The sequence below is a fragment of the Arvicola amphibius genome, chromosome 8 (assembly GCF_903992535.2).
Source record: "Arvicola amphibius chromosome 8, mArvAmp1.2, whole genome shotgun sequence".
In the NCBI taxonomy this organism is placed as follows: Eukaryota; Metazoa; Chordata; class Mammalia; order Rodentia; family Cricetidae; genus Arvicola; species Arvicola amphibius.
The window spans coordinates 105,875,118-105,901,932 of NC_052054.1; the positions used below are offsets into that span (position 1 = coordinate 105,875,118).

Genomic DNA, 26,815 nt, shown 5'->3' on the forward strand with positions numbered 1-26,815 from the left:
TGTTTTATTATTATTCCTTAGACGTCTATTTGTTTTCCAAGGAAGGGAAGAAAGGCTGTGGATCTGGATGGGGAGAAACTGGGGAGGGGGGGGGGACCATAATCAGGATATATTGTATGAAAAAAAACTATTTTCCATTAACAAACAAAACCCATAGCTGACTGCGGTTCCAGCCACGCTCTGAAGTTAGTGCTGGTGGAAAAGTCAGAGGCTGTGGGCTGCAGAGGAACCCATCACGTGCTGGGAAACACATGAGAAACAGGGAAGCCTCTACAAGACACAGTGCCTGCTCACAGCAAGTGACATGGGCTCCATTTTTTGAGTGTCAAATGGTCTGAAACAAGCTGGAGCGTGCAGTATGGTGGTGAGAGCTGGGCACTCAGTGAGGATGGAGGCTCAGGTGTGTGCCGGGGCACTGTCTCTCACAGGTGCAGTTCAAAAGGGAAGAGCAGTGGCCCACGTGAGTGTTGGCCACACGTTAGTGTCCCGTGGACACAAAGCATAACCCCCCTTACCCCCCCCCCCCCCCGCTAGGTTTACTCTTGAGATAAGAGTGAAGGGCGCAGGAAACCGTGCGCCCTAATCCCATGCTACAACATGGGTATGAAGTTTTTACAGTTAGAGAACAAAGCAAAGCCGTAATCAAGGCGCTTTCCAAACACATCAGTGGGAATATTAGTAGGTGGGTTACAGCAACTCAGGGACACTCCTGCCATGGGTCTCAGATGCCATCTGCTGACATTCTTAGCTTGAGGGTTGGTAGGAGCTGTGGGAGCTGGAGCGTTCTGTCAGACACAAAGACGGGCAACGAAGGAGGCTTTGGATCTGTAACATTCCAACCCCTCACAACCATGAAGTTCTAGTCAGTTAGTTAATCAGCCTTGTGAAACCTTTAACACAGCTGTGGCTGCGTTCTGGAACTTGAGTTCACAGCCAGATGCACCCCTGCGCTGGTTACCTGGTGGGCTTCTGAGTGACTCATGAATGCCCATAGAAGAGTGTTTAAAAAATCCACGTTGGGAAGGAAGGGACCAGTGAACAAGGAAATGCTTGGGGAATAAATGCCTCTTTAGGGTGGGTCTTAAATACCATTGTTGGAGGAATTTTACTAAAATTACTGCCTTTATGTTCTGAGGCAGAATGTACCAGGTTACGAGAGTGCAGTGATAACAATTACTCCAAGAATTAAGAATGCCTTAGGAAAAAAAAGGCCCCTGAGCGGAGATGAATTGATGCTCTGAAACGAGGCTTCCCCACGGAGTCCGTGATCTTATGACACGACAAGATTCTTAACTGGGGCTTTAGATACATAATACTCCAGACAAACCAGATTCTAAGCAGCTGGCCTGAAAACAGAACTAGGGTTAACCACTAAATGCATTTGAAAACTCAGATTCCTCCAGATAGAGTGCAGGCAGGAGAATGGACTCGAGTGGTTTCCCTAAGACAAGTGAGAGTCTCGAGTATGAATTGAAAGAATTACAGACTTTGACGAGCGTCTGAACTTGAGACAGCTTCTCAGCAGGCTGAGCTATAAGCCTCGCTCTTTGTAAACACACGGGAAAGCCCTCCACATGGGACAGCCCGCGAGGGTGGACCAAGGTGACCAGGCTTGGTGTTGTGTGCAGAGGGCCCTTCTCCATCTGTGGGAGCTTTCCTCCCGAGCCTGTGCCAAGGCCTGCACTGTGAGAGGGCTCTGAATCCTAAAGGGCTCTCCCTGTGGTGCCCAGCTGCTGTAACATCAACTTCTTCATCTACGAATGTTTCTGGCCTCGTGTGACAACTGGACCAGCTCAATAAGTAGATATGGTTTCCACAATGAAAAGGAGAAACCAGGAGACTAGCATCCCCTTTCTGACATCAAGTCTACTGCTTCAGCTGATCAATTTGCTCAACCATCTCCTGAATTCTAACCAAAAAGGGGCAAGAAATAGGAAGTGGTGTTAATAATGCCATGGGAGAACAATATATTTAATATAGAGAGTCAGAGGTGACTTGGAGGCTTGACAGGACCAGAAGTGACTACAGCATAAGCTTCCATGAGGTCAGAGGGCAAGGAACTTGCTTTCGAGCAGCTCTGCAGAAACATCCATGGTGTAGAAGAGAGGCAAGGGGCAGCATAACTCTTGCTCCTCATACAGGGAGACAATGCCTGGGGTCATTGGGCAGGTGTGCACTGTGGAAATCCCATGTTCACTAGAGAGTCCTGCCAGTCTTACTGAAGTACCTGTGACCCATGTTTTCCTGTGAGGAAGCAAGGGCTATGGAGAACGGGCAGCATGACTCCTGGCTGACTATTAAATTCTCCCCTGGTATCGGGTCAGAGAGCCGGTGAGACGGTACTTCGCCAGCACCTGCTGTCTGGGACACTCCTCAGACTTCCTGAGAGACTACAGGATGACTGCGGTGAACCACCCAGCTCCTGAAAGCAGAGCACAGCCAGGGCTGCTCCAGACAGCTCGTGCTAGACCAGGGGTTCTCAACCTGCTTAGCACCGCGACCTTTAATATAGTTCCTCATGCTGTGGTGACCTCAACCATAAAATTATTTTTGTTAACAACTGTAATTTTGCGATTGTTATGAATCACGATGCAAATATCTGGTATGTGGCCAATGTGAAAGGGCTGTTGGATCCCTAAGGGGTCACAACCCACATGCTGAGAACCATGGTATGAGTCTTTCTGCTATCACAAACCTCAGGGGTTTCCAGACCACCCTGCAGCAATTCCCACCTAGTTCCTGTGGCCTAGCACAAGGACCTTGGGCTCACTTGGTTAACTAAGACACACACCTGTGCCGCCTCTGCTGGAGTTGCAACCTTAGGCTCAATACGAAGGGAAACCGCAGACACAGCGGAGCATGGCACCGGCAGCTGAGGGTCAGCAGGCTGGGCTGGGATGGCAGTCAGGCAGAGCACTGGAAGCTCCTCCTTGCCTGACCACAATTCCTTTCCTTCCTTACCCCATATGAGTCCTGAGATAACTCAGGCCATAAGCCTTGGCAGCAAGTACCTTCACCCACCAAGCCATCTTGCCAGCCGATTAAAAAATTATTTATTTTAAAGACAATTTCCAGCTGAGCAGAGCAGAAGAAGCCCCAGCAGCTGGCATAGAGGGACTGAAGGAACAAATGCCCCAGAGACCAAGTCAGGGGGTCCCCACTCCCCAACCTGGAGGAGGGAAGGTGGGAAAACTGTCACCTTAGAATCGAAATGCTTCTCACGTGGGAAAGGATGTCCTTTTATGTTGGCACCAATGCCATAAAGAAAAAACTATGATATACTGTGAGTTCTAAAATAATATTCAGATGAACTGCAAAATTATCACATAAAGAAAAAACTCTTCCTGGCTGACCAGTACATAAGTAAGTCTTGCCTTGGGACAGCCAGGCTCCAAACACAACTCCTTCCTTATTTAACCCCCCTCTGACTCTCTCTCCTCCCTCTCCCCCTCGGGTGAGAGTTGAGTGTAGTATGCGTGTCTCTGCATGTTTGTGCATGCATGTGTGTGTCTTCTTTGATCACTTTGCACTTGCTGAACCTGAGCTCACCTCTCTGCAAGGCTACGCAGCCAGTTTGTCCCTGGTGCCACCTTCACCTCACAGCACTGTGATTACAGGCAGGCAGCCACACCTGCCTGGCTTTAGCGTGGGTTCTTGGGATCTGAATTCTGATCCTCAGGCTTATGGAGCAAGCACTTTCTCTACTGAGCCATCATCCCTGTCCTTGTCCTGTCTTTAACCCATCTCATCTGGCTGCTTCCTATACCTGGCTCCATCCCTATCTCCCGTGACCCTGGTTCTCTCCGACTAAGAATGAGTAGACCACAGTTAGCACCCAGACATGGACCCCAGGATGGGTGTGGTGTTCTTTGAAGATCAAGTGTCCCCAGAGACTAATGTATTGAATGCTTGGTCCCTAGCTAGTGGCATGATTTGGGGAAGGGGGCTTCTGGAAATGGTAAGGGTGGGAGCGAGTTGAAAGAAGCACACGGGGTGTGCTTCTGAAGACAATGTCTGGGTCCTAGTCTCTTCACAGCTTCCTGTCTGCCATGAGGTGACAGGCTCACATTCCCACCATGCCAACCATGAGCAGAAATGGATCCTCTCAGCTCTGACAGGAAGCGTGTGTGACAGTGACACAGCAACCAGGCATCGTTCACGGTGCTCGCACAGACGCTGGAAGAAAAGGGATGTCACAGACAAGAACACTGAGCCCAGTGGGGTGAACCCACTTGTTCAAGGCCCTCATGGGGACAAATGGTGGCAGGACTCGGGCCTGAGATGAGATGTCTTTCTTTGTACTTAGATTTGCTACCCACTGCCTTGACTTTCAGTGCATTAACTATGTGTCTGCTTGTTGCTAGGGTCTCAGGGGTACGCAAGGGCTCTCATGCTCGGCCCACATATTCCCTGCTGCCCTGGGCTTGAGAAGAGGACAAAGACAGAAAGTTGATCAAATGACAAGAATTTGACCCAAAACCCCAGTAACCTGAAGCTGTAAGCTGACCTGTTAGTAACATGTCCATCAGAGATCCAAACAGTAGCTGTAGCTTCAACCCCACCCCAGGGTGTTCAGCCTTCTGGACTAGAGTTCTGCGCAGCGCCAGAAGGAGTGGACACAATAATGTATAGAAAAGAAGGGCGGGAGCAAGCACTTATGTACACTATAGGCTACAGCCTGACTCACTGTCTAAAAACAGATCACTCTATCCCCATCTTACAAAGGGAAAGCAAACCTAATAATGTGTGTGGATGTGTAAGGTAGACAAGGGTCTTACTGGGTATGTTCTGACCACCATGGTGAGCAGCTGGACATCTTACTGGGTGAGTCACAGAACACAGCATGTTCACAGAGGGATTGTATCAGAGGGTCCAGCCTCTTCAGAGAGCAATCTGGCAGGAACCAGTGAGGTTGAAACCATCATAGCACTTGAGTCAGTGACCTGAGGTCTGGAAAGCCCCCCCTCCACTGCACACATGCGCAAAGGAAGCTTTTGGCCATACTGAGCAAAACCCAGAAACAGAAAGGGAAACTGATGGCCTGCTGCTGTCTTTGGAGCATGTGTGTAAGTCTGCATGAGTTCAGGTGTGCTGGTGTGCAGATATGCATGGAAGCTACAGGTAAACTTCAGGTGTCCTTCCTCAGGCACTGTCTGTCTTGGGTTTGGTGATGGGGCTACCCTCTCCTTGGCCTGCAGCTAGCCACGTAGTCTAGGACGCTCCACCTTAAAAACAATTATTTTTATTATTCTTACTTATGTGTGTGTATAGGCATAAGCACATTAGTGCAGGTACCTGTAGAGAAGTGGAGTTCCAGTGTCGTGGGCTGCCTGCTGTGGGTGCTGGGGATCAAACCCAGGCCCTCGGGAAGAGCAGGACATGCTCTTAAAAGCTGAGCCATTGCTCCACCTCCTGAATAACATTCTAAACTTTTCAGAATGTAGAGCGGCTGGAGATTGCTCTGTGGTTAAGACCACTGGCTGCTCTTTCAGAGGACCTGGATCCAATCCTTAGCGCCAACATGGTGGGTCACAACGATCTGAAACTCTAGTTCCAGGGGATATGATGCCCTCTTCTGACCTCCATGTGCATTGTACACACATGGTACATAGACATACAGGGTAAGTCCTTCTGTATATGTGTTGCTTTTATTGGTTAATGAATAAACAAACTGCTTTGGGCCTATAGCAGGACAAACTAGAGCTAGGTGGGGAAAACTAAACTGAATGCTGGGAGAGTCACAGAGATGCCATGAAGCCACCAGAGGAAAAAGATGTGAGTTGCCAGTTAAAACCTTGCCGGTAGGCCACGCATATCATGGTAAAATATAAAATAATAATAATGGGTTAGCCAAAGACATAAGAGCTAACTAGCAATACGCTTAAGTGACTGGCCAAGCAGTGATTTCAATAATATAGTTTCTGAGTGGTTATTTTGAGTCTGGGCAGCCAGGAACGAACAAGTAGCCTCCTTCTATATACATGAAGACAAAATAGCTATAAACATAAAAAATATTTAAAATTTAAAAAACAGAATGTTCTCCATTTAAAAGGTAATTGGTCAATCCCTGCGTGGCCCATTCCCTGCTCTCAGAAGATGGTCTGTGGTCCACATGCATGGCAGACTAGAAAGGCAGGTGGACAGGAATCAAGAGAGTGAAGACAGGCTTAGGCCAGGATGTGGACAGAAGAGGAAATGAAAGGGAAGCCACAAGTGCTTTCAGATGAATGAGTCACAGCTCTCGTCTCGTCTGGAGGACGGTGACAATAAGGGGAGAAAAGACACAGGTTCTTCGGCAGTTAGAGGAGCACGGGAACAAGGCAAGGAACTCACCGAGCCCACAACTCCACATGTGACACAGGTCACTTGGCAGACGCTGCATGCCAAGGTTAGACACTGGGATGAGTTTGTAGTAGTCAGTAGTTGGTCCACTGAGAGAAACTGACCCATGCAAGGAGGTCAGCATGCAGGCGAGACTGTAACGGAGGATGCCTGTCTTTACCCAAAGGCTTTCTCAATCTAGAAGTGAAGGAAGGCCACAAAGTTGCCTGGTCTCACTACTCTCTCAGCTCAGCCCAACCCCATGGACAGGAAAGTCCAGTAAATGAGTTTCTAAAACACCAGGAAGCTTTAACTTTCTTTGTAAACCAGAGAAGTTACTTCTCAGCTTCCTTCCTCTTTCAGAACAAATGCTGACTGCTGGGGCTTGAGAGATGATGGCTCACCAGTTAAGAACATTTGTTGCAGTGGTGGCTCAAATCTTTAATCTCAGAACTCTGGAAGCAGAGGCAGGCTGATCTCTGTAAGTTCGAGGCCAGCCTGGTCTACAAGAGCTAGTTCCAAGACAGGCTCCAAAGCTACAGAGAAACCCTGTCTCGGAGAAAAAAAAACAAAAAACAAACAAACAACAACAACAACAAAAAAGAACATTTGTTGTTCTTGAAGAGGAACCTAGTTGTTTTCCAGCACCCCCACACAACAGCTCACAACTGTCTGTAGCTCTTGTCCCAGTACATAACAATCTTTTCTAGTCCTCTGGGGCAGCAGGCATGCATGTGGTGCACATATATGCAGGCAGACAAGACACCCATCCACACAAAATAAAAATAAGCCTTAAAAAAAGAAAGAAAGAAGGAAAGAAAAAAAGCCCAGCTAAGACAGGCAGTAGTGGCACAAGCCTTTAGTCTAGCACTCAGGAGACAGAGACAGGCAGATATCCGAGTTTGATACCAGTGTGAGCCAAGCTGTGTGACAGCCAGGGCTACACAGAGAAACCCTGCCTCAGAACAAACAAACAGACAACAAAAAAAGTCCAAACATGATGTTCTTCCCAAGTCCCTAGGTGACCTGGTTCCACGTCCCACTCTTTCCGCGCTTCTCACTGTTCTAAAATGCACCCACCCGTACCCCACGGCTTCAGTATCCACCAGTCCGTGCTCTGCCTGCCGCAAGGCCCCTACGTCCTTCCTGCTCCATAACTCCTCACCGCCCTACTCCCGACTCTACATCACCACGTGTGTGTCTGCCTTCCCACTGTCTGCTTTGGTCGTTAGTTCTCACTAGGGCTCGGCAGCTTCTAATAAAACATTGTGGATACTCAACTCCCCTCTACAGAAACGGGACAAAAACATGACAAGACACTGGAAAATGAGGGATGGGTCAGTGGTGGGTTTCCACCAGAGTGGAAACGAGGGCAGCAGCCATGAGCACTGGCTGCCTTTCCAGGGAACCAGTTTTGGTTCCCAGCACTGACATGGAGGTTCACAACCATGTGTAATTACGGTCCCAGGGAATAGGACATCCTCTTCAGGCCTCCACCCTCACTGCATGAATGTGGTACACATAAATTGGTGCAGGTAAAACCTCACATAAATAAAATATATAAACAAATAAATAAGAAGTTCAAAAATAGGTACCCTGCATGGGTGGACAATGTTTCCCCTTCAAAGATATGGTTTATTAAAAGAAAATCTCAGGGTCAACAGGATACCTTCTTATGAGTTCCTGGTCAAAGAGGCCCTAGGGTCCCTCAAACAACACTTGATATTGCCGTTGCTCTTGGCTGCTTACCAATATTAGATGGTATGACCATATGGCTGAAATCACAACACTCTTTGGCTACAAGACATAGAGAAATCAAGCTAGAACTGACCGGGAAACTTCCTCCTGCTTGTTTGCTTCCATAGTGCCGGAAGGGGCTATGCAGGCTCTGGGGGAAAGCCATCAATAGTATTGCCCAGTGGAGACCCCTGGATGCTGCAGGACCCTGGCAAGACACGCTCACTGATGCCATAATGGGATGACAGCGATGAGGGCAACCAACTCAGGACTTTTGTTCTGAGGCCTGTTCCACAGGAGGGAGCAAGCCTGGTGCTGTAAACCTGGTCAAAATCCCATGGCTCAGAAAGCCACAGGCCCTAGGGCAGCAGTGGGGAGTGGGGAAGGGATGGGGACCTATTACTGTTGTCTTGTTAAATTGACATGTTGCCAAACTGTCTTCTAAGTATTTCTGTTCATACACATAGGTAAGTCCTGTCCCTGTCCTTAACCAGAGATGCTTCTCTGCGCCCCAGTCAGCAGCTGATGCAGACTCAACAAAAAAAGTGATAGCAGTAAGTGACCACTGAACCCAAATGGGACGTCTGAGCATCTTCCACCCCAATCAGGAGCATCCTGGAAGAGGGGCAGGAAAGACTGTGCGAGGCAGGGATGGGGAAGAATGCTGTGAAGTGTCTTCTGACGTGACACGGCCATGGCACCCACGTCACCACAGTCATGGGGATCTGCATACGGTCATGAGGTTGAGCCAACATGGACAGTCAACAGTCTAGCAGGCATCTCTAATCGGACACACACACACACACACACACAAAGAGGAAGTGGAAAAGAAAGGAGGCACGTTAGGTGCCTGGGGGAAACTGGAAGTAGGTAGATAATGATATGTTGTTTACATGTATAGAATTGTCAAAGAATAAATGTCATTTTACTTTAAAATGATAATGTAATTCACACATGGACTATACTGCTATCCCAAAATACCTATTCCAATAGGAAAACCCATATACTACTTTAAAAAAATTAGGAGAGAAAAAAACATCAATTGACCTTTCTTGGTTTCCATGGGAATAATATTGGGCAAATATGGTTTGTATATGCCTAGGAACCGTGAGGTGTCTTTGAGCCCTCACCTTGTTTTGAGCCAGCTGCTGTCTATTTCCATGGAAACCAGAGTGGAAACGAGGGCAGCAGCCATGAGTTAGCATGTTGGGCGCTTCATCCCAGCCACAGTCTGGGAGCCCAGGGGCTGCAGAAATACATGAACTCAGAAATGGAAAGGGTACCAGAAAAATGTAGAAGTCTTAATTGGGAAACTCTGGCTTCTTTATTGACTTGCCTGAATAATGGAAAAGCCTTGCAAGGAAAACACACAGGCGTTTCTTTGCTAATTGAGTACTGGGGAGCTGGAAGCATGGGCTACCCCGTGCCAAGCAAGCTGGCCAAAACAGGTGACTATCAGCAGAGGTGATTCATGGAGAAAGTCTACTGTTGGCTCTTTGGACACTTGTCCTGAAGAAACTTCAGGTGAGTGAACAATCTTGCAGGTTGGGGGTGAAAGTGTTGGAGCGGAACTGGAACTGCAGGACCCTGAGAGGGAACTGGCCCTTAATTTCCTATTCTAGACAGACTGGACAGTGTGCTTCCCGTTTAAAATTATTACATCCACATACATATAAGCAAAACACCCGAAGTTTACCAGGCTGGGGTTCTTAATGACAGCTCTCTTAGTTCCCAGTTCCTCCTAGTCCCACTTCCAGATGCACTTCCTCCCTTGGCCAGGCTCTGAACTTCCCCTTACTCAAGGATGCAGCAGAAGGTAAGGCTGGGTACACATATCTGCAAGATTCGGTTTAATTTCATCTCTACTAATTACTACCCTGGGCCCCTGAGTAAGTTTCTGTGCCTTTCAAAGCTCTGTTTTTTTTTTTTGTTTGTTTTTTGTTTTGTTTTGTTTTCATCTAGAAAATGGGGCTAAAATTAGCCCTGCTTAGAACCAGGTGTGATGATGTAAGCCTATAATACCAGCATCGGGGAGACTAAGGCAGAAGAGTTTGAGGCCAGCGTGGACTGACTATATATTAAGATCCTGTCTCATAAAACCCAAATCCAAACCAACAACAGGAAGTAAGTGAAGCTTCAGGGCCAGGCAGTTGTGGGGCATGCCTGTAATCCCCATGCCTGCAGATCTCTGTGAGTTCGAGGCCAGCCTTGTCTACACAGTAAATTCCAGGACAGACAGGGCTGATACAAAGAAAAACCCTGTCTCAAAAAGCCAAAGAGCCAAGCTCCACTCAGCAGAGGGGCTTGAGGAGTAAGAGGGGAAAGAGGTTGGTGAAGCTCCTGAGCCCTGGTCTACACACAATCAGCACACGGCCAACACTGGCTGTTTGCACACACTGAGCTTGCTGGATCTCCAGTGAGCTTGACCTCTGAGGCCACCTTAGTCTTTTCAAAAGGCATAGCTCCTCTCCGAGGCTCCCTCCCTCCCCTTCTGACATAACAGATCCTAATGGGTCTCCACTTTCTGTATGCTTGCTGTGATTTGCCCTTCCAGTGTGCTCTCAGCTGCCGTCCCCCCACCCCGCCATTTAAATCAGGACAGATGCTCCAGTCCTGTCTCAGAAAATGCTAAATTCTTCCTTTAGCTTTTAATTAAAGTTCTTTTTGAAAGATATAGGTGGCTGGGTATGGTGGCGCATGCCTTTATTCCCAGCACTCAGGAAGCAGAGGCAGGCAGATCTCTGAGTTTGAGGCCAGCCTGGTCTACAGGTCCCAGGATAGTCAGGGGAAAAAGAGAAAAAGAAAGACGTGGGTGTATGTAAGGGAGCTGAATATGAGCTGTGACCAGATGCCACGGTGACAACCGTCCCAGCTCTGGCGGCAGTGGTGGATGAAGCAGGAGAAGCAGGGTGGGATCTGGGAGATGGGCAGGAAGGTGAGGACAGAGCATTCAGTGGAGCAGGCTGAGTCAGAGAGAAACCATGCCTGTATTGTCTCAACTAAAAGTTCTCATGTCTGGGACATTGCAAGCCTTGCCCCTCCCTGCTAGCCAGTGAGTAAACTGGCTGGAATTAGACAACACAGAGCGCGCCTCAGCTCTTTTTATTCCTGGCTACACCACCTACTGTGGTGTGCTGTGGGTTTCTGACACAAATCTAGATGTATTAAGAAAACACCTTGCCAGGTGATGGTGGTGCACACCTTTAATCCCAGCACAGAGGCTGATGGGTCTCTGTGAGTCTGGTCTACAAAGTGAGTTCCAGGACAACCAGGACTGTTACACAGAGAAACCCTGTCTTGAAAAACCAAAAGAAAAAGAAATATAGGAAGGAAGGAAAAGAAAAGAAAGAGAGAGAAAAATATCTCCTTAGGTTGGCTTGTAGGCAAGTCTTTAGGGCATTTTGTTGATTAATGATTGATGTGGAGGTGCCCAGCTTTTACTGTCAGTGGGGCCACTCCTGGGCAGGTGGTCCTGAAGAAAGCAGGCAGAGCAAGCCCTGGGGGAACAAGCCAGTCAGCAGTGTTCCCCAATGGCCTCTGCATCAGCTCCTGCCTTGAGTTCCTGTCCTGACTTTGCTGCTGCTGAACTACATACAGGCCGTAAGCAAAATAAGCCCTTTCCTCTTTAAGCTGCTTCTGGTTGTGATGTTTTATCACAGCAACTGAAGCCCTAACTAAGACATGAAGGAAGAGGAGTCAGGCAGGTACACCCTAGCTCTCCCTAGACTGAGCCAAAGTTGGCGATCCTCTTTCCCCTACCTTGCTCATGAAACCACAATTAGGGTTCATTCCCATGTTCCCCTATTCTTCCTTTGCCTCTAGCCCCATCCTGCATGGTTCCCTGTGTCATGGCGTGCCTCTACTTTTCTTTTTCCTCTCTCTCTGTCTCTCTTTAAAGATGCAGTTCCGTGTGGCTGAGGCTGAACTCGCTATGTGGCTGGGATTGTAGGCGTGGGCTCCAGTATTGATTTATGCGGTGCATACTTGAAAGCCAACCATGCTGCATCTTCAATCTACAGAACCACCGTCCAGTAATGTGTCTCCAGACTGGCAGCCTTACAGAACCTCACAGTTTTCTATTAATATGTGGAGTGTTAAATCCTTGGAGGCCACATCCTTACCAAGGCTTTTCTGTAGTTTCCTCCAAAGCCAGAAGACAGGTGGCAGGAACACCAGACCACACGTGGCTGCTGCACAGCCCAGCATGGTGGTTAGAAACAATAATGGTGGTTATGGGGATAATGACTAACAAATACCATCTCCCAGGTGTAGATGGATTTTTCTTTGGGCTGCCAGCTCACAAAAAATGACATGGGGGCTGGAGAGATGGCTCAGAGGTTAAGAGCACTGGCTACTCTTCCAGAGGTCCTGAGTTCAATTCCCAGCAACCACATGGTGGCTCACAGCCATCTATAATGAGATCTGATGCTCTCTTCTGCTGTGCAGGCAGATCACTGCATACATAATAAATAAATAAACCTTTAAGAAAATACATGGAGACTTATTATTAATTATAAAAGCTCTGTCTATAGATTAGGCTTGTCCCACTAGCTCTTAAATTGACCTATTTCTTTTACTCTATGTTCTTTTATGTGGCTCAGTTACCTTTACTCTGTACAGCCCATCCTGCTTCCTCTCCATCTGGCTGGTGACTCTGCCTTTCTTCTTCCCAGAGCTCTCTCTGTCTAGAAGTACCTGCTATACCTCTTCCCTAGCTATTGACCATTTAGCTTTTTATTAAACCAATCACAATGACACAACTTCACATAGTGTAAAGGAATATTACATAACACCCAGGCACTATTCTGCATGCTTGCCCCTCCCCCTGTAATCCATTACTGAAGCCTGCGCATATAGGAAGATTATAAAAACCACCCCAGTCTGGCCTTGCTTTGGATGCCACCTATGAGCTGAGTGTTTGTGAAATATAGCTAAAGAGGATAATGTAAGTTTTTTCTGTAACTAATGATTTCAGGAGGGTCAGCCTTCCTCCCTGCCTCAGTACAGCCGCCTTTCTTCAGGAGTATGTGCTCACCATGGACCAGCAGGAGAGTAGGGATGGGGAGACAGAAAGAGACATGAAGTTGCTGGCTTCCCCAACAAAAGGCAACGTGGAGGTAGTGAGTGCCCGCTCTCTAGAAGCTAGACTTTGTAAACGGTGAGAACAAAACTTCGAGTGTTGTTGAATTAACAAAGCCTAAAATTTTTATTAGAATCCCATCCCTGGTGTCTCCATATCTGGCAAGGTAGGCCAGAGTAGGGACATCTTCAATACTAATGTAGGGTTCTATATTCCCTAAGAGAAGAAAGAAACATCATTAGGTTTGCAAGAAAGAGCAGGATGGAGCTGGTCCCCAAGCAAAACCTGGTGGAGTGAGCACAGAATGCTAAGGCAGGAGATATGGAGACCAAGAGTATCTTCAGAGGTACCACCAAAGAGTTGATGTCTGACTTCCCCTCGGGTGAAGATGTCCTAGAGTGCACATGTGCTGAGGTCCTTCCAGGTTGTGGCTGGGAAAGGAAGGAGGGATTCTGCCCTGTCTGAAGCTGCACTGTCGCTATCCCAGTTGTCCAAGACTCACTGCACAGATCCACATGGCATCTGTCCCTTGACATTTTTCATTGGCTCCTTGCCTGAGATCTTCATCCTTAATGAAGATCTTATCACTTATTTCCCCAAGAGAATTTGCTTTTTTCCCCCTCTGTGTAACCCTGGGTGTCTTAGCACTAGCTCTGTAGACTAGGCTGACTTTGAACTCACAGAGATCCGTCTGCCTCTGCCTCTCAGTGCTGGGATTAAAGGCATGCGCCACCGCTACCTGGCTTTATTTAATTCTGATTTAATCTCACTGGGTAAGTTATGTGAGGCTCCACTACAACCAAACTATAACAGTAATATAATCAATTTAGCCATTATACTTACATGAAACATATCTCAATGTACTCATGTTTGAATTAATCTTTCTCCAAAGTTTTTGGAATATGAAAGAAGGTGACTCAGCAGTGACACAAGTCACATGACCTGGGTATTTAAAAAGTGGAACTTGAAGACAGTATACAAGAACTTAAAACAATGGCGATAAACTGTGTGCATGGGATGCGACATCCCAGGGAAGATATATCCCAGATCTAATATTGCTAAATTCAAATCCCAAGTCCTTTAGGAGTAAGTGTGGGTGCGGGCAGGGGGTGATGATTAATGGGAGGTGGGATTTATCTAAAAAGGTGAAGCTGCAAAATAAAATTGGAAAATCTGGAGCTGGAGAGACAGCTTAGCAGTTAAGAGCACTTGTTGCTCTCGCAGAGGACAGGGGTTTGGTTCCCAGTATTCCATCCACAGGATGGCTAACAACCACCCAGAACTCAAGTTCCAGGGGATCTGACACCCTTTTCTGAATTCCCTGGGCATCAGGTATGCATGTGGGACACACACATACATATGCAGGCAAAACATTCATGCACATAAAATAGATAAAATCTAAAAATAATTCTTAATGGAAATTATGGCCAGGAGAGACAGCCTGGTGTGTTGAGTGCCTACTGCCCATGTGTGAGGACCCAAGAGAACAGTCAGGTGTGGTGGAACATGCTTGCAATCCTTCACTGGGGTCATGGAGACGGGGATCCCATAGGGTCCAGAGGGCATCAGTCTAGCGTAATCAAGTGAGCCCCAGCTTTCAAGGAGAGGCCTACATGTTCGAGTGCGTGCACACATACACACACACACACACACACACACACACACACACACACACCACAAACAACACAAAACAAAGGAAATTGAAAAAAAATCACTGAAAATATGATGAAAGCCACCTTTCCCTGGTTTTATTTTATTTATTATTTGTTTATTTATTTATTTTGAAACAGGATCTCACTGTATATCTCTGGCTGGCCTGGAACTCACTGTGGAGGCCAGGCTGATCTCAAATTCACAGAGATCTGCTTGCCTCTGTCTTCTGGGTGCTGAAATTAAAGGTGTGCACCACCATAAGCCTGGCTTCTTTCCCAGATTTATATGAATGTCAATAACTTACCTTATTGTAACTTTAGGCAACAGAAGATATTTGAACAGTATTATAGTGTTAGTTAAATTTGTGTATAATTTGAAAAAAATTATTCAGAATTCAACAACTAAAGGATTGAAACATCTAAACAAAATGTTCTGAACTCTTTAAAAGTAAAAAATTTCAGCCTGGCGGTGATGGCACACACCTTTTATCTCAGTACTCAGGAAGCTGAGGCAGGAGGATCTCTCTGAGTTCAAGGCCAGCCTTGTCTATAGAACTAGTTCCATGATAGCCAGGGCTGTCACACAGAGAAACCCTGTCTCAAAAACAAACAAAAAACTCAAAACAAAAATAAAAAATTCAAAATGTATTTTTATAACTTTTAAAACTAAACTAGAAATGTATAAGCCCCTGAGCTGTCTGATGGACATAAGGATCTCTGTACTATTTTTCCTGTGAATCTAAAATTCTTGAAGCTAGCAAAATCTTTAAAAACCCAGACACTGAAGAATAAACACAGAGGAGAGATACCCTGAGGACCCTGGCAACAGAAACACAAGCATCTTTGCACGATCAGAGACCATGACAACAGCTTGAGAAGGTGCAAACACCAGCACTGAGTCAACAGTCTATAGAACGGTGTCTGAACTGGTTATTCTAAAGAATATTCAGGATCAACAGTGACCGATTATCAATGATCTTTAAACACTTGGCAACCACACTCAGGTGAAGTATTTAAAGTCCGCACTTGTTGACGCTCACACGGCGGATCCTGGAACAACCGGACTTCTGACATTTGCACAGAGGGGCAGCCACAGCCTGGGCGACACCACTGACAGCACGAAGGGAAGCAGAAGACACACAGGCGTGCCAGGACACTTCTGTCACTGGGACACACACCGAGGGAGACTAGACGAGGCAAGCTTTATTCTGGCTCTGAGGTTTCAATCCCTGCTTAGGGTGGCTCCTTTGCTTTGGATCTGAGGGGAGGCAAACATCACAGCAGGGGGTACACGTGGCACAGGAGGCTCAGGGCACAGAGAGAAGGAAGAGGGCACCACACCCCTAGACAGCAGGTCCCCAGGAGCGAGCACCCTGCATTAGGGTCACTTCTTAGGAGGGTCTTTATAAAAAACATTCTTGAATAATCAATGGGCCAAAAAGGAATCACAAAGAAAACTAGAAAACTCTCAGAGATAAATGCACCCAACACAGGCAGAAGCAGGGCTGGAGGGAGCACAGCTATAACTAGCCAGCTAAACGACCTCAAGCCAATAGCTTCACTTCATACTGTAGGGAGCAGAAAAAAAGTATGAGCAAAGTAATGCTGACAGAAGGAAGGAAACACAAAGACCAGAAAGAAACAAAGAAAATGGAAAAGCAGAGAAAACCAACGAAACAAAACAGAAAACCTGCCTGTGAGAACAGATGAAGAAAACTGTCAAAGCTAGACACAGCCAGAAAAGGGAGGCTCTGTATTAGTAAATGGACATCATTACAGAACCTACAGAATCAAAAGGGTCATAAGGCAATGGCAGGAGCAAAACCACCTCAACCAATTAAACCACTTAAGAAATGAAAAATATTCTAAACCCACAAATTATTGAGCTGTCTTATGAAGAAACATAAAAGTCCAAATAAATTCTTTTTTTTTTTAAAAAAAAGAAATTTTCACAAAACCAAAACATAAAGGGGCTCAATGGCACACACCAGCAAAATCTATACCTAGGAGACAGAGCAAAAGAATGAAAACTCAAGGTCATCCTCGGGTAAATACAAAGTTCAAGGGCAGCCTGGACTATAGAAAATCCTGTCTATAAGTAAAAACAAACAAAAAGCTGCTGGTGGTGCCTGCCTTTAATTCTAGCACTTGGGAGGCAGAGGCAGGTGGATCTCTGTGAGTTCAAGGCCAGCCTGGTCTACAGAACTAGTTCCAGGATAGCTAGGGCTGTTACACAGAGAAACTCTACCTAAAAAACAAAACAAACAAAACCAACAACAGCAGCACACACACACACACACACACACACACACACACACACACTCAATCTGGTGAAATCTATTGTAATTAAAAAAACATATACCTGACCTAGCACCTAGCAAGCAGGAGCCCATATAAATGAATGTTCGGACAAATGACATATTTATGTTTTCTCTAGTACTGCTTAGAGTAGCAAGATGTGAACAACTGAACACCCATCACACTGAGAAACATCAGTTTGTTGCACTGCCAGCTCAGAAAGATTTCCGAGGAACATTAACAATAGGAAAAGGCCATATTGTGCATATGTACATCTGCATATTTATATTAGATCTCTATCTGCAAAACAAACGATTACCAGAACATACAGATAGGAGCATATGCATGCATATGTCTATGTGCATCTCTCAAAATGCCCACATATACCTGGGCAATGAACATGCTTTCCTGGGTCGGGGCTGAGGCAGAGAATCAGGCACATGCTTGCGTGGACTCCTGCCCCTGCTGTGTGCCTTCCTGAATTCAGCCCACTGCACTTCCTCTCTACCCTAAGCTGTCTTGACCCAGCTTCTGCCTTCCAGTATTTTAGGACGCACCCCACCACACACACACAACTGTAGTACTTCCCATTTCCTTCCCCTTTATGGATCTATAACTGCTTGCTGTCTTCTATCTGCTGTCCTCCTAGTGTCTCCCAGGGTCTGACTAGAGGCCCCAGGGTTGGAGTGCAGAGCTTGCCTTGCTGCCTCGCATCACATGGGTATGAGTCCCAGCTCCACTGCTCACTGACTAGCCTCACACACGGGGTGAGTGACCTTTCTCCTGTGTGTCTGCTCATCGGTGCGGATGGAACAGTAGCACCCACAGGGCAAAATGCAGGCGGGAACATGGGTGAACTGCTAGAGCAGAAGCTGCCATGTGGTGACACTGAGGACCGTCCCCTGCTCCTCTGTGGAGGCTTTGTAAACCACACAGAGTCTCATGGAATCTTTTATTTTTTAATCCCTTCTGTATTTCCTAGAACACGGTTACTTCAAGGTCCTTAAATATTTGTTCGATACATAATGAAGGACAGATAGGACGGAAGAAAACGTGGGTCTTACATGAATCCTACGAGTAAATGTTTATGGCTGACTGCTCCTGGTACTAAACTTATTTTGCTAAAAGGGAAAAAATATTTGTCTTAAAATCAACTTCTCAAATAGTATAGGAAAGCATTTTTCTTCACTTGAAGCCATGTGTAAGCTGACACACAAGCCTCATCTGAGCAGGTACCGAGGAAACCTCCTTGGGGATGAGGACACGAGAACCATGCTGCTGGCCTTAGGATTTGTTGCCAGATCGTGAGTAACACCGTGCTCATGTTAATCATAAAATGAAGCCCAGGAGATAACACGGCTCTTCAAAGCACTAGATGGGAGCATCTGAACCCGTGCCGGCCACTGTGGATTGGCACTGCGGATGCTCTTGAGTGCATTTCCAGCTTATCTAATGCTGCTTTTATTTCCCTGGAGATTTAAATGGGCCTGGAGCCTTCTGGACCAAAAGGATCTAAGAAGCAAGTTATTTATTACTCCCCCATCTTTCTCTTTTATTTGAGACACAGTCTCATGTACCATAGTGATGTGGAATGCCCCTCTGTAAGCTGTGAATATGTCCAGCTTGGTCTGGGTAATAGACAAACCCCATCTCAAAGACAATGAGAACACTATCCTTTGAGGTCCTCCTCTCCCTACCTTGACTGTCCAGTGTTGTGTCTGTCAACAGCCATGAGTGGATATGCTTAGTTTTTTCCCAATCTTAAATCAAACCAAAAGGGCCCTTCATTCCTCCCCTTTTCCTGTATGTGTTCACACTGTGTGAAGAGTGGAAAATACTGAGCACTGCCATTTCCTTGTTCTCTGCTTGTTCTCTAGTTGACTACAGTGTGACCATGTCCCATTAATCCCAAACCCCAAACCGTGCAAATGACTTCACCCTACCACATCCACTGCCCTGTTTCAACTTCTCCCCTTGCTGGCCAGTCTGCAGTCTAGAGCCCTGTTGATCACGGCCTCTCAGCCTCCCACCCACACTTCCTCATTCCTCTTCCCCCTAATGTCAATAAAAAGGGTGTAGCTTTGCACACCTTTCTGCTGCATGGGCACATAAGTGTATCTATAACTCACAGGCGGGTAGATTTATATGTTTGCTTTGTTTTAAGCACTGTTCACATTAACTTTATGATCCTTTTTTGAGACAAGGTATTGCTACGTAGTACATGTTGGCTTTGAACTCAACATCCTCCTGCCTCAGCTTCCTTCCTGAGGACTAGTACCACCACACCCTGCTATGTTTGCCCTCATTGCAATGTTCCCAAATGGTCTGTAAGTCAGAGGACATATTGCTAGCTATGTAACTTTTCATTTTTAGTTATAAATGGGCAGATAGTCAACATAACATAATGAGTTCTCTACACATTCGACAAACAGTTGCATTCTTAGACATTAGGAATAAAAAGTAGATTTTGCATCTGAGTCCCCTTAAGGGCTTACAGTGAGGCAGAATGCTGAAAATGAAGTCTCAGCATAATTCCCATGGTGCCTGGGTCATGGTGGGAGCCACATCAGAGCCACATCACTGTGCAGCTGCCTAAAAACAGTTCAAGGGACTTCAGCCTTTGTACTGGGTCCAAATATCAAATTAAAAAAGCCTCTTGCACTGATGAGAGACTCGACTCTCATGCACTGACAGTAATAATGTCTTCTCCAGGTTGTCACTGTGAAAGGTGACAACAGCGTGGCCTCTCAGGTAGTTCTTGGCATCTTCCCTAACTTAAGCATCTGCCACTCTTTTGTTATCTGTCAATTTTAATTAATAGTTATGAAAGTAATGCCTGGCCTTGGTGAAAGCAGACGCAGCAGACTGTCTGCAGGTGGCCCCTGCTAACACGCAGCAGTTCACTGCAAGGGTCACTGAGGAGGGAGGCCCAGGACATGCTGGCTCTAGTCACAGCGTCACTTTGGATCAACCCTGTCCTTTCATTGTTCTTACAAAACCTCTTTTAGGAAACTTCTCAGAAGCCTGGTTACTGTGACAAATATTTTCAAATGCCATCCTTAGCCCTGGTTGGTTTCTGTCAAGTTGGCACAAACTAGAGTTACCGTAAAAGAGGAACCTCAGCTGATATCAACTGACAAGATGTGTTCATCAGATTGGCCTGTGGCAAGTCTGTAGCACATTTTTCTGACTGATGAATGATGTGGAAGGGTCCAGTCCACGTGGGTGGTGCTATCTCTGGGCAGGTGGCCCCAGAGTGCATAAAAAACAAACTGAGTAAGCGAGTTAGCAGCCCTCTTCCACGGCTTCTGCCTCAGCTCCTGCCCCCAGGATCCTTAGGGTTCCTACCCTGACACCCTTCATCACACACTCTGATGTGGAAGCATAAACTAGGTGAGCTCTGTCCTCTGCAGGCTGTGTGTGACTGTGGTTTGTCAAGGCAGCAGAAGGCCTAAGACACCGCTGAAAATAAAATCCTGTGGAGAAGCAGCAAATCCAGAGACCTTGGTTCATGTGTGTTCCGTAGCTGACTGCCGTACTACCAAAGGGAAGCGTGCAGAAGCTGAATCCCCATGATTAACCAGCATACTTTTAGGCCAAATGAATTCCTATTATAATATAAAACTAAAGGCTTAGTGGCAAAACAATTGAACAAGCCAGGCATGATGACCATTCTAGCACTTGGGAAGCCAAGGCAAGAGGAGACACTACCATGCCAGCCTTAGCTACAGCACAAGACCCTGGTCTTCACAAACAATATAAAACAAGTCATTGAGAAAACAGAGGAACCCCAAAGTTCCCGAAGATGACACAGGAAGGGAAAGGACAGAACTTGAGAGGAACCCTTTTTGGATATGGTGACAAAAAGTTCATGGAATGAAATGATTAATTCAGAACTATTAAAGTGTCAAGCACAAAGGGAGCGTCTTGCTTCAGAGATGCACAGTGGCTGTGCCAGTAGCTGGGCTCTACCCTAGGGGTGGCAGCAACAGCCTTGAATGCAGGTGCCTGTGTTTGTTTAGTGTTGAAAGAACAAATTTTACGCTTTTAAATACTTGGAAAAAAATTAAATGACATTAAAATTATATAGTCTTCTAACTTTTAGTGCCCACAAATAGTTTTCGGTGAATACAGACAGGTTTCCCAACAGCCACTGTGTTAAAGGGCAGAATTGAGTGGCTCAAACTGAGACCATGTGGCCCTCCCAGAGTGACACAGTCAACCTTCCCCTTACAGAGTCTGCTGACTTGGCTGAGCCAAGTCTTACCAGGCAGCTTTTCTTGTGGCACAGGGCTGGTCTCTGTCCCCTGTGGAGAGGCCAGTGGCTGGATCTGGGGCTCCCTTGCCCCATCAGGCAGTAAGAGATGTGAGAGTGCCCACTGGTACCACCTGCAGCCCAGAAAAGGAACGGCAGGCAGGGACTGGACTGTAGGGGAAGATCCTAAATTACTATGGCCTCACTGATGCCTCTACAGAACAGGGACTTGGCTTTCACCAAACACTCTTTAAACTGACAGAGCAGAACATTCACGTATTGGGCGGATGCTCCCCAAAGAGAAGGTGCTCCCAGTATTTCCATCTGCACTAACCGCTACCCACACACAGAATAAAGGAAAGCATGTTGTCACCACGAGAATTACGATAATGTGTCTGTCCTTTCTAGATCTGAAGGGAAAGCCACACAGAAGCTTATCTTAGCTGCCCCCTGCAGCCTGCAGGTTACTGGCCTTGCTATCACCTCGCCAAGACGCCACAGATTAATTAACTTCTGAGGACCAGGGGGCAGATTTGTCAGTCGGCAAACCTACACCAAAAGAATGAACACAGGACTGTAGAGTGGTTGGTTCTGCCAGCTCCAAACCAAACCAGGACCCCTTGTCTAGAGCCTATGTACCCTCATTCCTTTCACCAAGGAGACAGGCAGGAGCTCACAGCTTTTCAGAGCAAAGAACTCACAGAGAAGAATTCTTCTTTTTGACCCTTCCCCTAGAGGCAAGTGGAGGTGCGAGGCTGCACCTGTGCAGTGTGCCAGCATCATGGGGTCTGTGTCCACGCCCCAGTCTGGACAGGACTTATGTGTGTGGAGTCGAATGCCGCAAGAGGACTTCCCTGAGACTTTGGAGCTCAAAGAGGATGGGAAACTGTTAGTCCTTCCATCTGGGAGCCTAGCTTCTGACCCATAAGAAGTCCACGCTGGAGCACTGGAAGACACCAGCCACCTGGAGAGGTTGTGGAGGATGAGGGTGGTACATGAGACCTCAGTGAGGGCCACAGAACCACCACACACCGAGTCTCCATTAACCCCACAACTGCAAGGAAGACACCATGGCTGCCTAAGTGCTCGGGACATAAAAGGGACATAGAGGAACATCGCAGAGCTTTCTGTGTTGTCTTAAGAGCCTTCAACTTACTTCATCATCTTCATCTTCATCATCATCGGATTCAAGAACACCATCCAGCAAATCTTCTATAAAGAAAAAATTCATCAGAAAAACCACAAGGCTTGGCCTTCGGTCCCTGAATGTCAGCCTGTGCGCTCATGTGAGCAACATATAGAGTCATGCTCCTGACCACAAGCCCTGACACTTCCGCAGCCCTGAGAGCTCCTGGTCACCACCCTTCCACCCTCCTGATCCCTCATTTTACTCCAGTTCCAGCCACACTTTGCTATCATTGTTAGCAGCCTCAAACACACGTTGCTTTTATCAGAACATATTTATTCTTATTCTTATGAACGCAGAACTGGAGAGAAGTGCAGGGTAGAAAATGAACTAGTGTTTACTCCAGGGAGCCCACTGGTTCTTCAAGAGGTGCGACTTCATTTGATCCTCACGAGAGCTTTGTTGATCATCAGTCCTCAAGCACAGGCAACAGTGGAGGCACAGAGGGACCACTTCCTAAGCCCCTTTGCTCTAACCTGAAGGTGTAGGTTTGCAAAGAAGCTGACAGGAGGCTACCCTTCAGATGGGCACTATGGGGGCTGGGAAGTGGGAGAGAGAGACAGAGAGACAGACAACAGTGAGACAGACTGAGCACAAAGGGCCATGATCAGGCCTTTAAGAAGAAGATTAGGAGAGGGAGCACTTATACTAGAGATGCCATGATGGGGTCTTGAAGGGAGAGGAGAGCCATCCTTTCAAACTTGGGAGGAGTTGCATTGGGAGAAACTGCTATCTTTCACAGCAAAACTGGGCCTGAAGGGAAGAACTTCTAAAATCCCCTGAACAAAGAGAGTTTCTGATTCAGACCTTCTTGGGTGGGGTGGGATGATTGAGGGGGTGGCAGGAAGTTCCACACCATGTGACTTATGGCCTAGCCTACAAGCAAAGGGGAACGGAGCAGGCATTAGCACTAGGCGGAAGCACCAATTTATCATGCAGCTACAAGGGAGTAGGACTGGGCTTGCCTTCTCCCCAAAGCTGTGTGCTTAAATAGTCAAGAGCAGGGGCCTGGCAGTTCTTTGTTGGGGTGGGAGGACAAAATCTGAATTCTTCCAAACTTGCCTCATCTGGTCTCTTAGAGTAGACAAGCCTAAAGTGGCAGGTCTATGATATAACATCATGACTTTCCCAGAGAGTAGGCGTGGGGGTGTTGGCGGCACCTAGGTTCTCGAAGGCCGAGGCTCATCATTAGATTGTTAGTTTACACAGATGCACAAGTCCACAGTACTTGCTTCTAGAGAATAAGCCATTTCCTCGCCTGGCAAATGGGGCAAATACTGCTGATTCCCTTGGATTCTGGAAAAGGAGGATTTTACAGCACACTGCAACTAAGGACCTGGTCCAGGTGTGCAGCAGACAACACCAGTGTGTTCCTGTCTCCTCCGAGTGGCCTTCCGCAGGCCGTCCTCCCCCCTCAGCACGGCATCTGGACTCCCATCAGCACTCTCCCTATGGGAGAGCGCAATTCCTAGGGGAGGGAGGGCTACTGACGTGGCAGGAAGCCCCGTGAGAGTCAACTGTCAACCCGACCGAAGTAAGAGATGCTTATGAGATAGTGAAGTTCACTTCTGATGCAGCTTTGAAGGCTGGTGGTGAGTCTTGACTGCATCTTGATGACACTGTGGAAACAAAGCTCTGGGCAGGTCTGGGAGGGAGTTCCTAGATGGGCATAACTGGGCAGGAAGATGTATGAAAGAGAAAGTGAGCCAGATGTCTGGGAAGCAGAGACAGGTGGATCTCTCTGTTGGATCTCTGTGCGTTCAAGGCCAGCCTGGCCTACAAAGTGGACAGCTAGGGCTCTTACACAGAGAAAACCTGTCTCGAAAAGCAAACAAAAACAGAAAGGAAGGAAGGAAGAAAAACAGAAAGTGGGCTGAGCACCCACATTCCTGTCTCTAGTCTCTCTAATCTCAGCATTCCTGACTGCAGACACAATGGGGCGAGCACCCAGCTCATGGTGCCATGAGGGACTGTTCCTTCAAACTGCGAGCTAAGAGACCCTCCCTCCTTACGTGTTTTCCTCAGCTATCTCATCACAGCCACACAAAGGAACAGAGGACACTGAGATGATTAGCAGGTGAGAGGGAGGGCCTGCCGGGAACATGGTGGCCCCATACAGTAGGCTGGGGACCCAGGCAGGGTAAGAAGGGGTAAAAGTGCAAGTTCCACTCTTTCAGAGCAAAGGTGTCTACAGCTGCTCTAGCTTCTTCAGCCTTTCCATGTGAACTCGGCAGTGATTCCAGGAAGTGTCCAGGCCTTTAGCCTTGGATTAGGGTCTCTCTTGTTCTGAGGATTCCAGATTTTTGGACTGAGCAACTTCCAGGTTCTCTGTCTCTGTACCAGGTAGACAATCTGCAGGACAACCTAGCCTCCAATTGTGCAAGCCAAGCTAATAAATCTTTTGTAACACACTCACCCCCACACACGCCACACACTCAAACACACATTTTCTATTGGTTCTGGTCCTCGAGAGACCCCTAAGAGATCTTTCCCCACCCACTGTTCTGGGTCATAAGTTCCTGAAGGCAGAAGACCTAACCAACTTCTCCCTGCTGCATCTTCCTCATTAGATTTTATCCCTTGAAAGCAAGACACGAAGGTCAAGAAAACCTGAGAGAAGAAGGAAATAGGAGAAAGAGGGAACTAAAGACCACACTTGAAGAGACCTCATAGCTCACCGAGAAAGGGGTCAGGCAAGTAGAAACTACGAGAGGCAAGCATCCATGCTGACACAGCCTCAGAAGGGAGCGTCCATACTGACTTTCCTGGGCCCGAGCCAGCAGGACACAGAAGCCTGTCCCTTCACTGGTACTTGCACAGTTGCACACCCTCCTGACCTGCACCACGGTCTCAGAAGGCTGGCTCTCCAGACAGTGCTGTGCACTCTGCATTCGCCTGCATTTTAATCATCTAATTCCTCTCTGCCCACAGGCAGTCCTCCAGTTCTCCACGAGAAAATGCCTTCTAAAATGCAAAATGGCACTATCATTACGTCACCAATTCCATACTCCCTATGGTCACATATGTTAAGGCCCCTCAGACGTGCATTACTTTGACCCCCCAGCCCAGTTCCCAATGCCCAATCCTATAATCTTTTAACTTATTGGCTCAGATATCCTTACTACCCAGAACCCTCCAGACCTAGGAACTAGAGTCCATTACAGGCCTCAGTTCCTCCTCCAGGGACAACCATCTCCTGAGTTGGTGCATGCCTTACAAGGGCGCTCCCTTGGTAACTAGCACAGCCTGAAGTTGGGATTCTGCTTGGCTTTGCTTCTGCTGGGTATACTGGCTGGCATCTCTAACCTTTCTCTGTGATGAGCTAGCTACCCTCACGGATGACTCGAGTCATGGCCTGGGCCTGAGTCAGGGGACAAACCTCCCACTGTTGTTGGCTACATATTCTGCATGTTTCTGCACCAGGCTGAAATTTTCCTTTAGACTTCACCAGTGCTCCACCTTGCTGGAACAACCTGATAATTTCAAAGCTCCCCTGCTCCCAGGACTGATTTCACTAGTATGACACAGCCCAGACTGGGAACTGTAAGTGGAAGACGGCTACCAGTGGGCACTTCCCTGGTGTGCTGGGTTCTTCAGAGAGATGGGGACATTCTTCCTTTTCTTGTGTACTGAATGGAACTGTGTACTTGGATTGCTGGTGCCAGGGAAGACATAGGGAGAGATGGGTGATAAACTTGGTCCCCAGATGCTGGCAACATCAGGGCCCCCCTGTGTCAAGAGTCCACAGAAAGCGCAAGGGGCTTCCTTATTCCTCACACAAAGCTTCTCTGTTTTGTCAGATACGTATCATGGCAATGAAGGGGCTGGAAAGAGGACATGCTGCCTCCCCCCTGCTGCCATGTTTTTCTGAAATGGTGACATTTTCTACATGGTTCTAGAAAGACTGGTATCTGTTAATGAACTGGCCACAGGACCTGGGAAAATTGCCCTTATCAGTGGGACAAGATTTAAGAGGGGACAGGAGGGGCTCGTAAAGAGGTCTTACAAGGGAAGAGAAGGCCTCAGGAATTGCTCTGACCTCCTTTTTGTTGACCACAAAAAGTGTGATAGTGTGATAAGAGATCTCTCCTGTGATAAGAGATGTTAATATGGACAATGTGGCCTTGACTACCTTGCTAAACACGTGAGGGGAAGGTGTGCGCACACACGTATGTACATGTACACGTGTGAATGTGGAGGTCAGGAGTCAACCTGCATGCCATTCCAGAGGAGCTGCCCATCTTGTCTGTTGGGACAGTGTCTCTCTGGGATCTAGGCTAGGTGGA

At 47.3% G+C, this 26,815-nt stretch overlaps 1 protein-coding gene across 1 annotated transcript in view; it reads right to left on the reverse strand.

The window, feature by feature from the left end:
• The window catches only part of Armc9 (armadillo repeat containing 9), a 128,799-nt gene that overhangs the window by 42,220 nt on the left and 59,764 nt on the right, over positions 1-26,815 (reverse strand). The window contains exon 19 of the mRNA XM_038339038.1: positions 22,500-22,555. Coding sequence (XP_038194966.1) covers positions 22,500-22,555 — 56 coding nt within the window. The remainder of the gene's footprint in view (positions 1-22,499; positions 22,556-26,815) is intronic.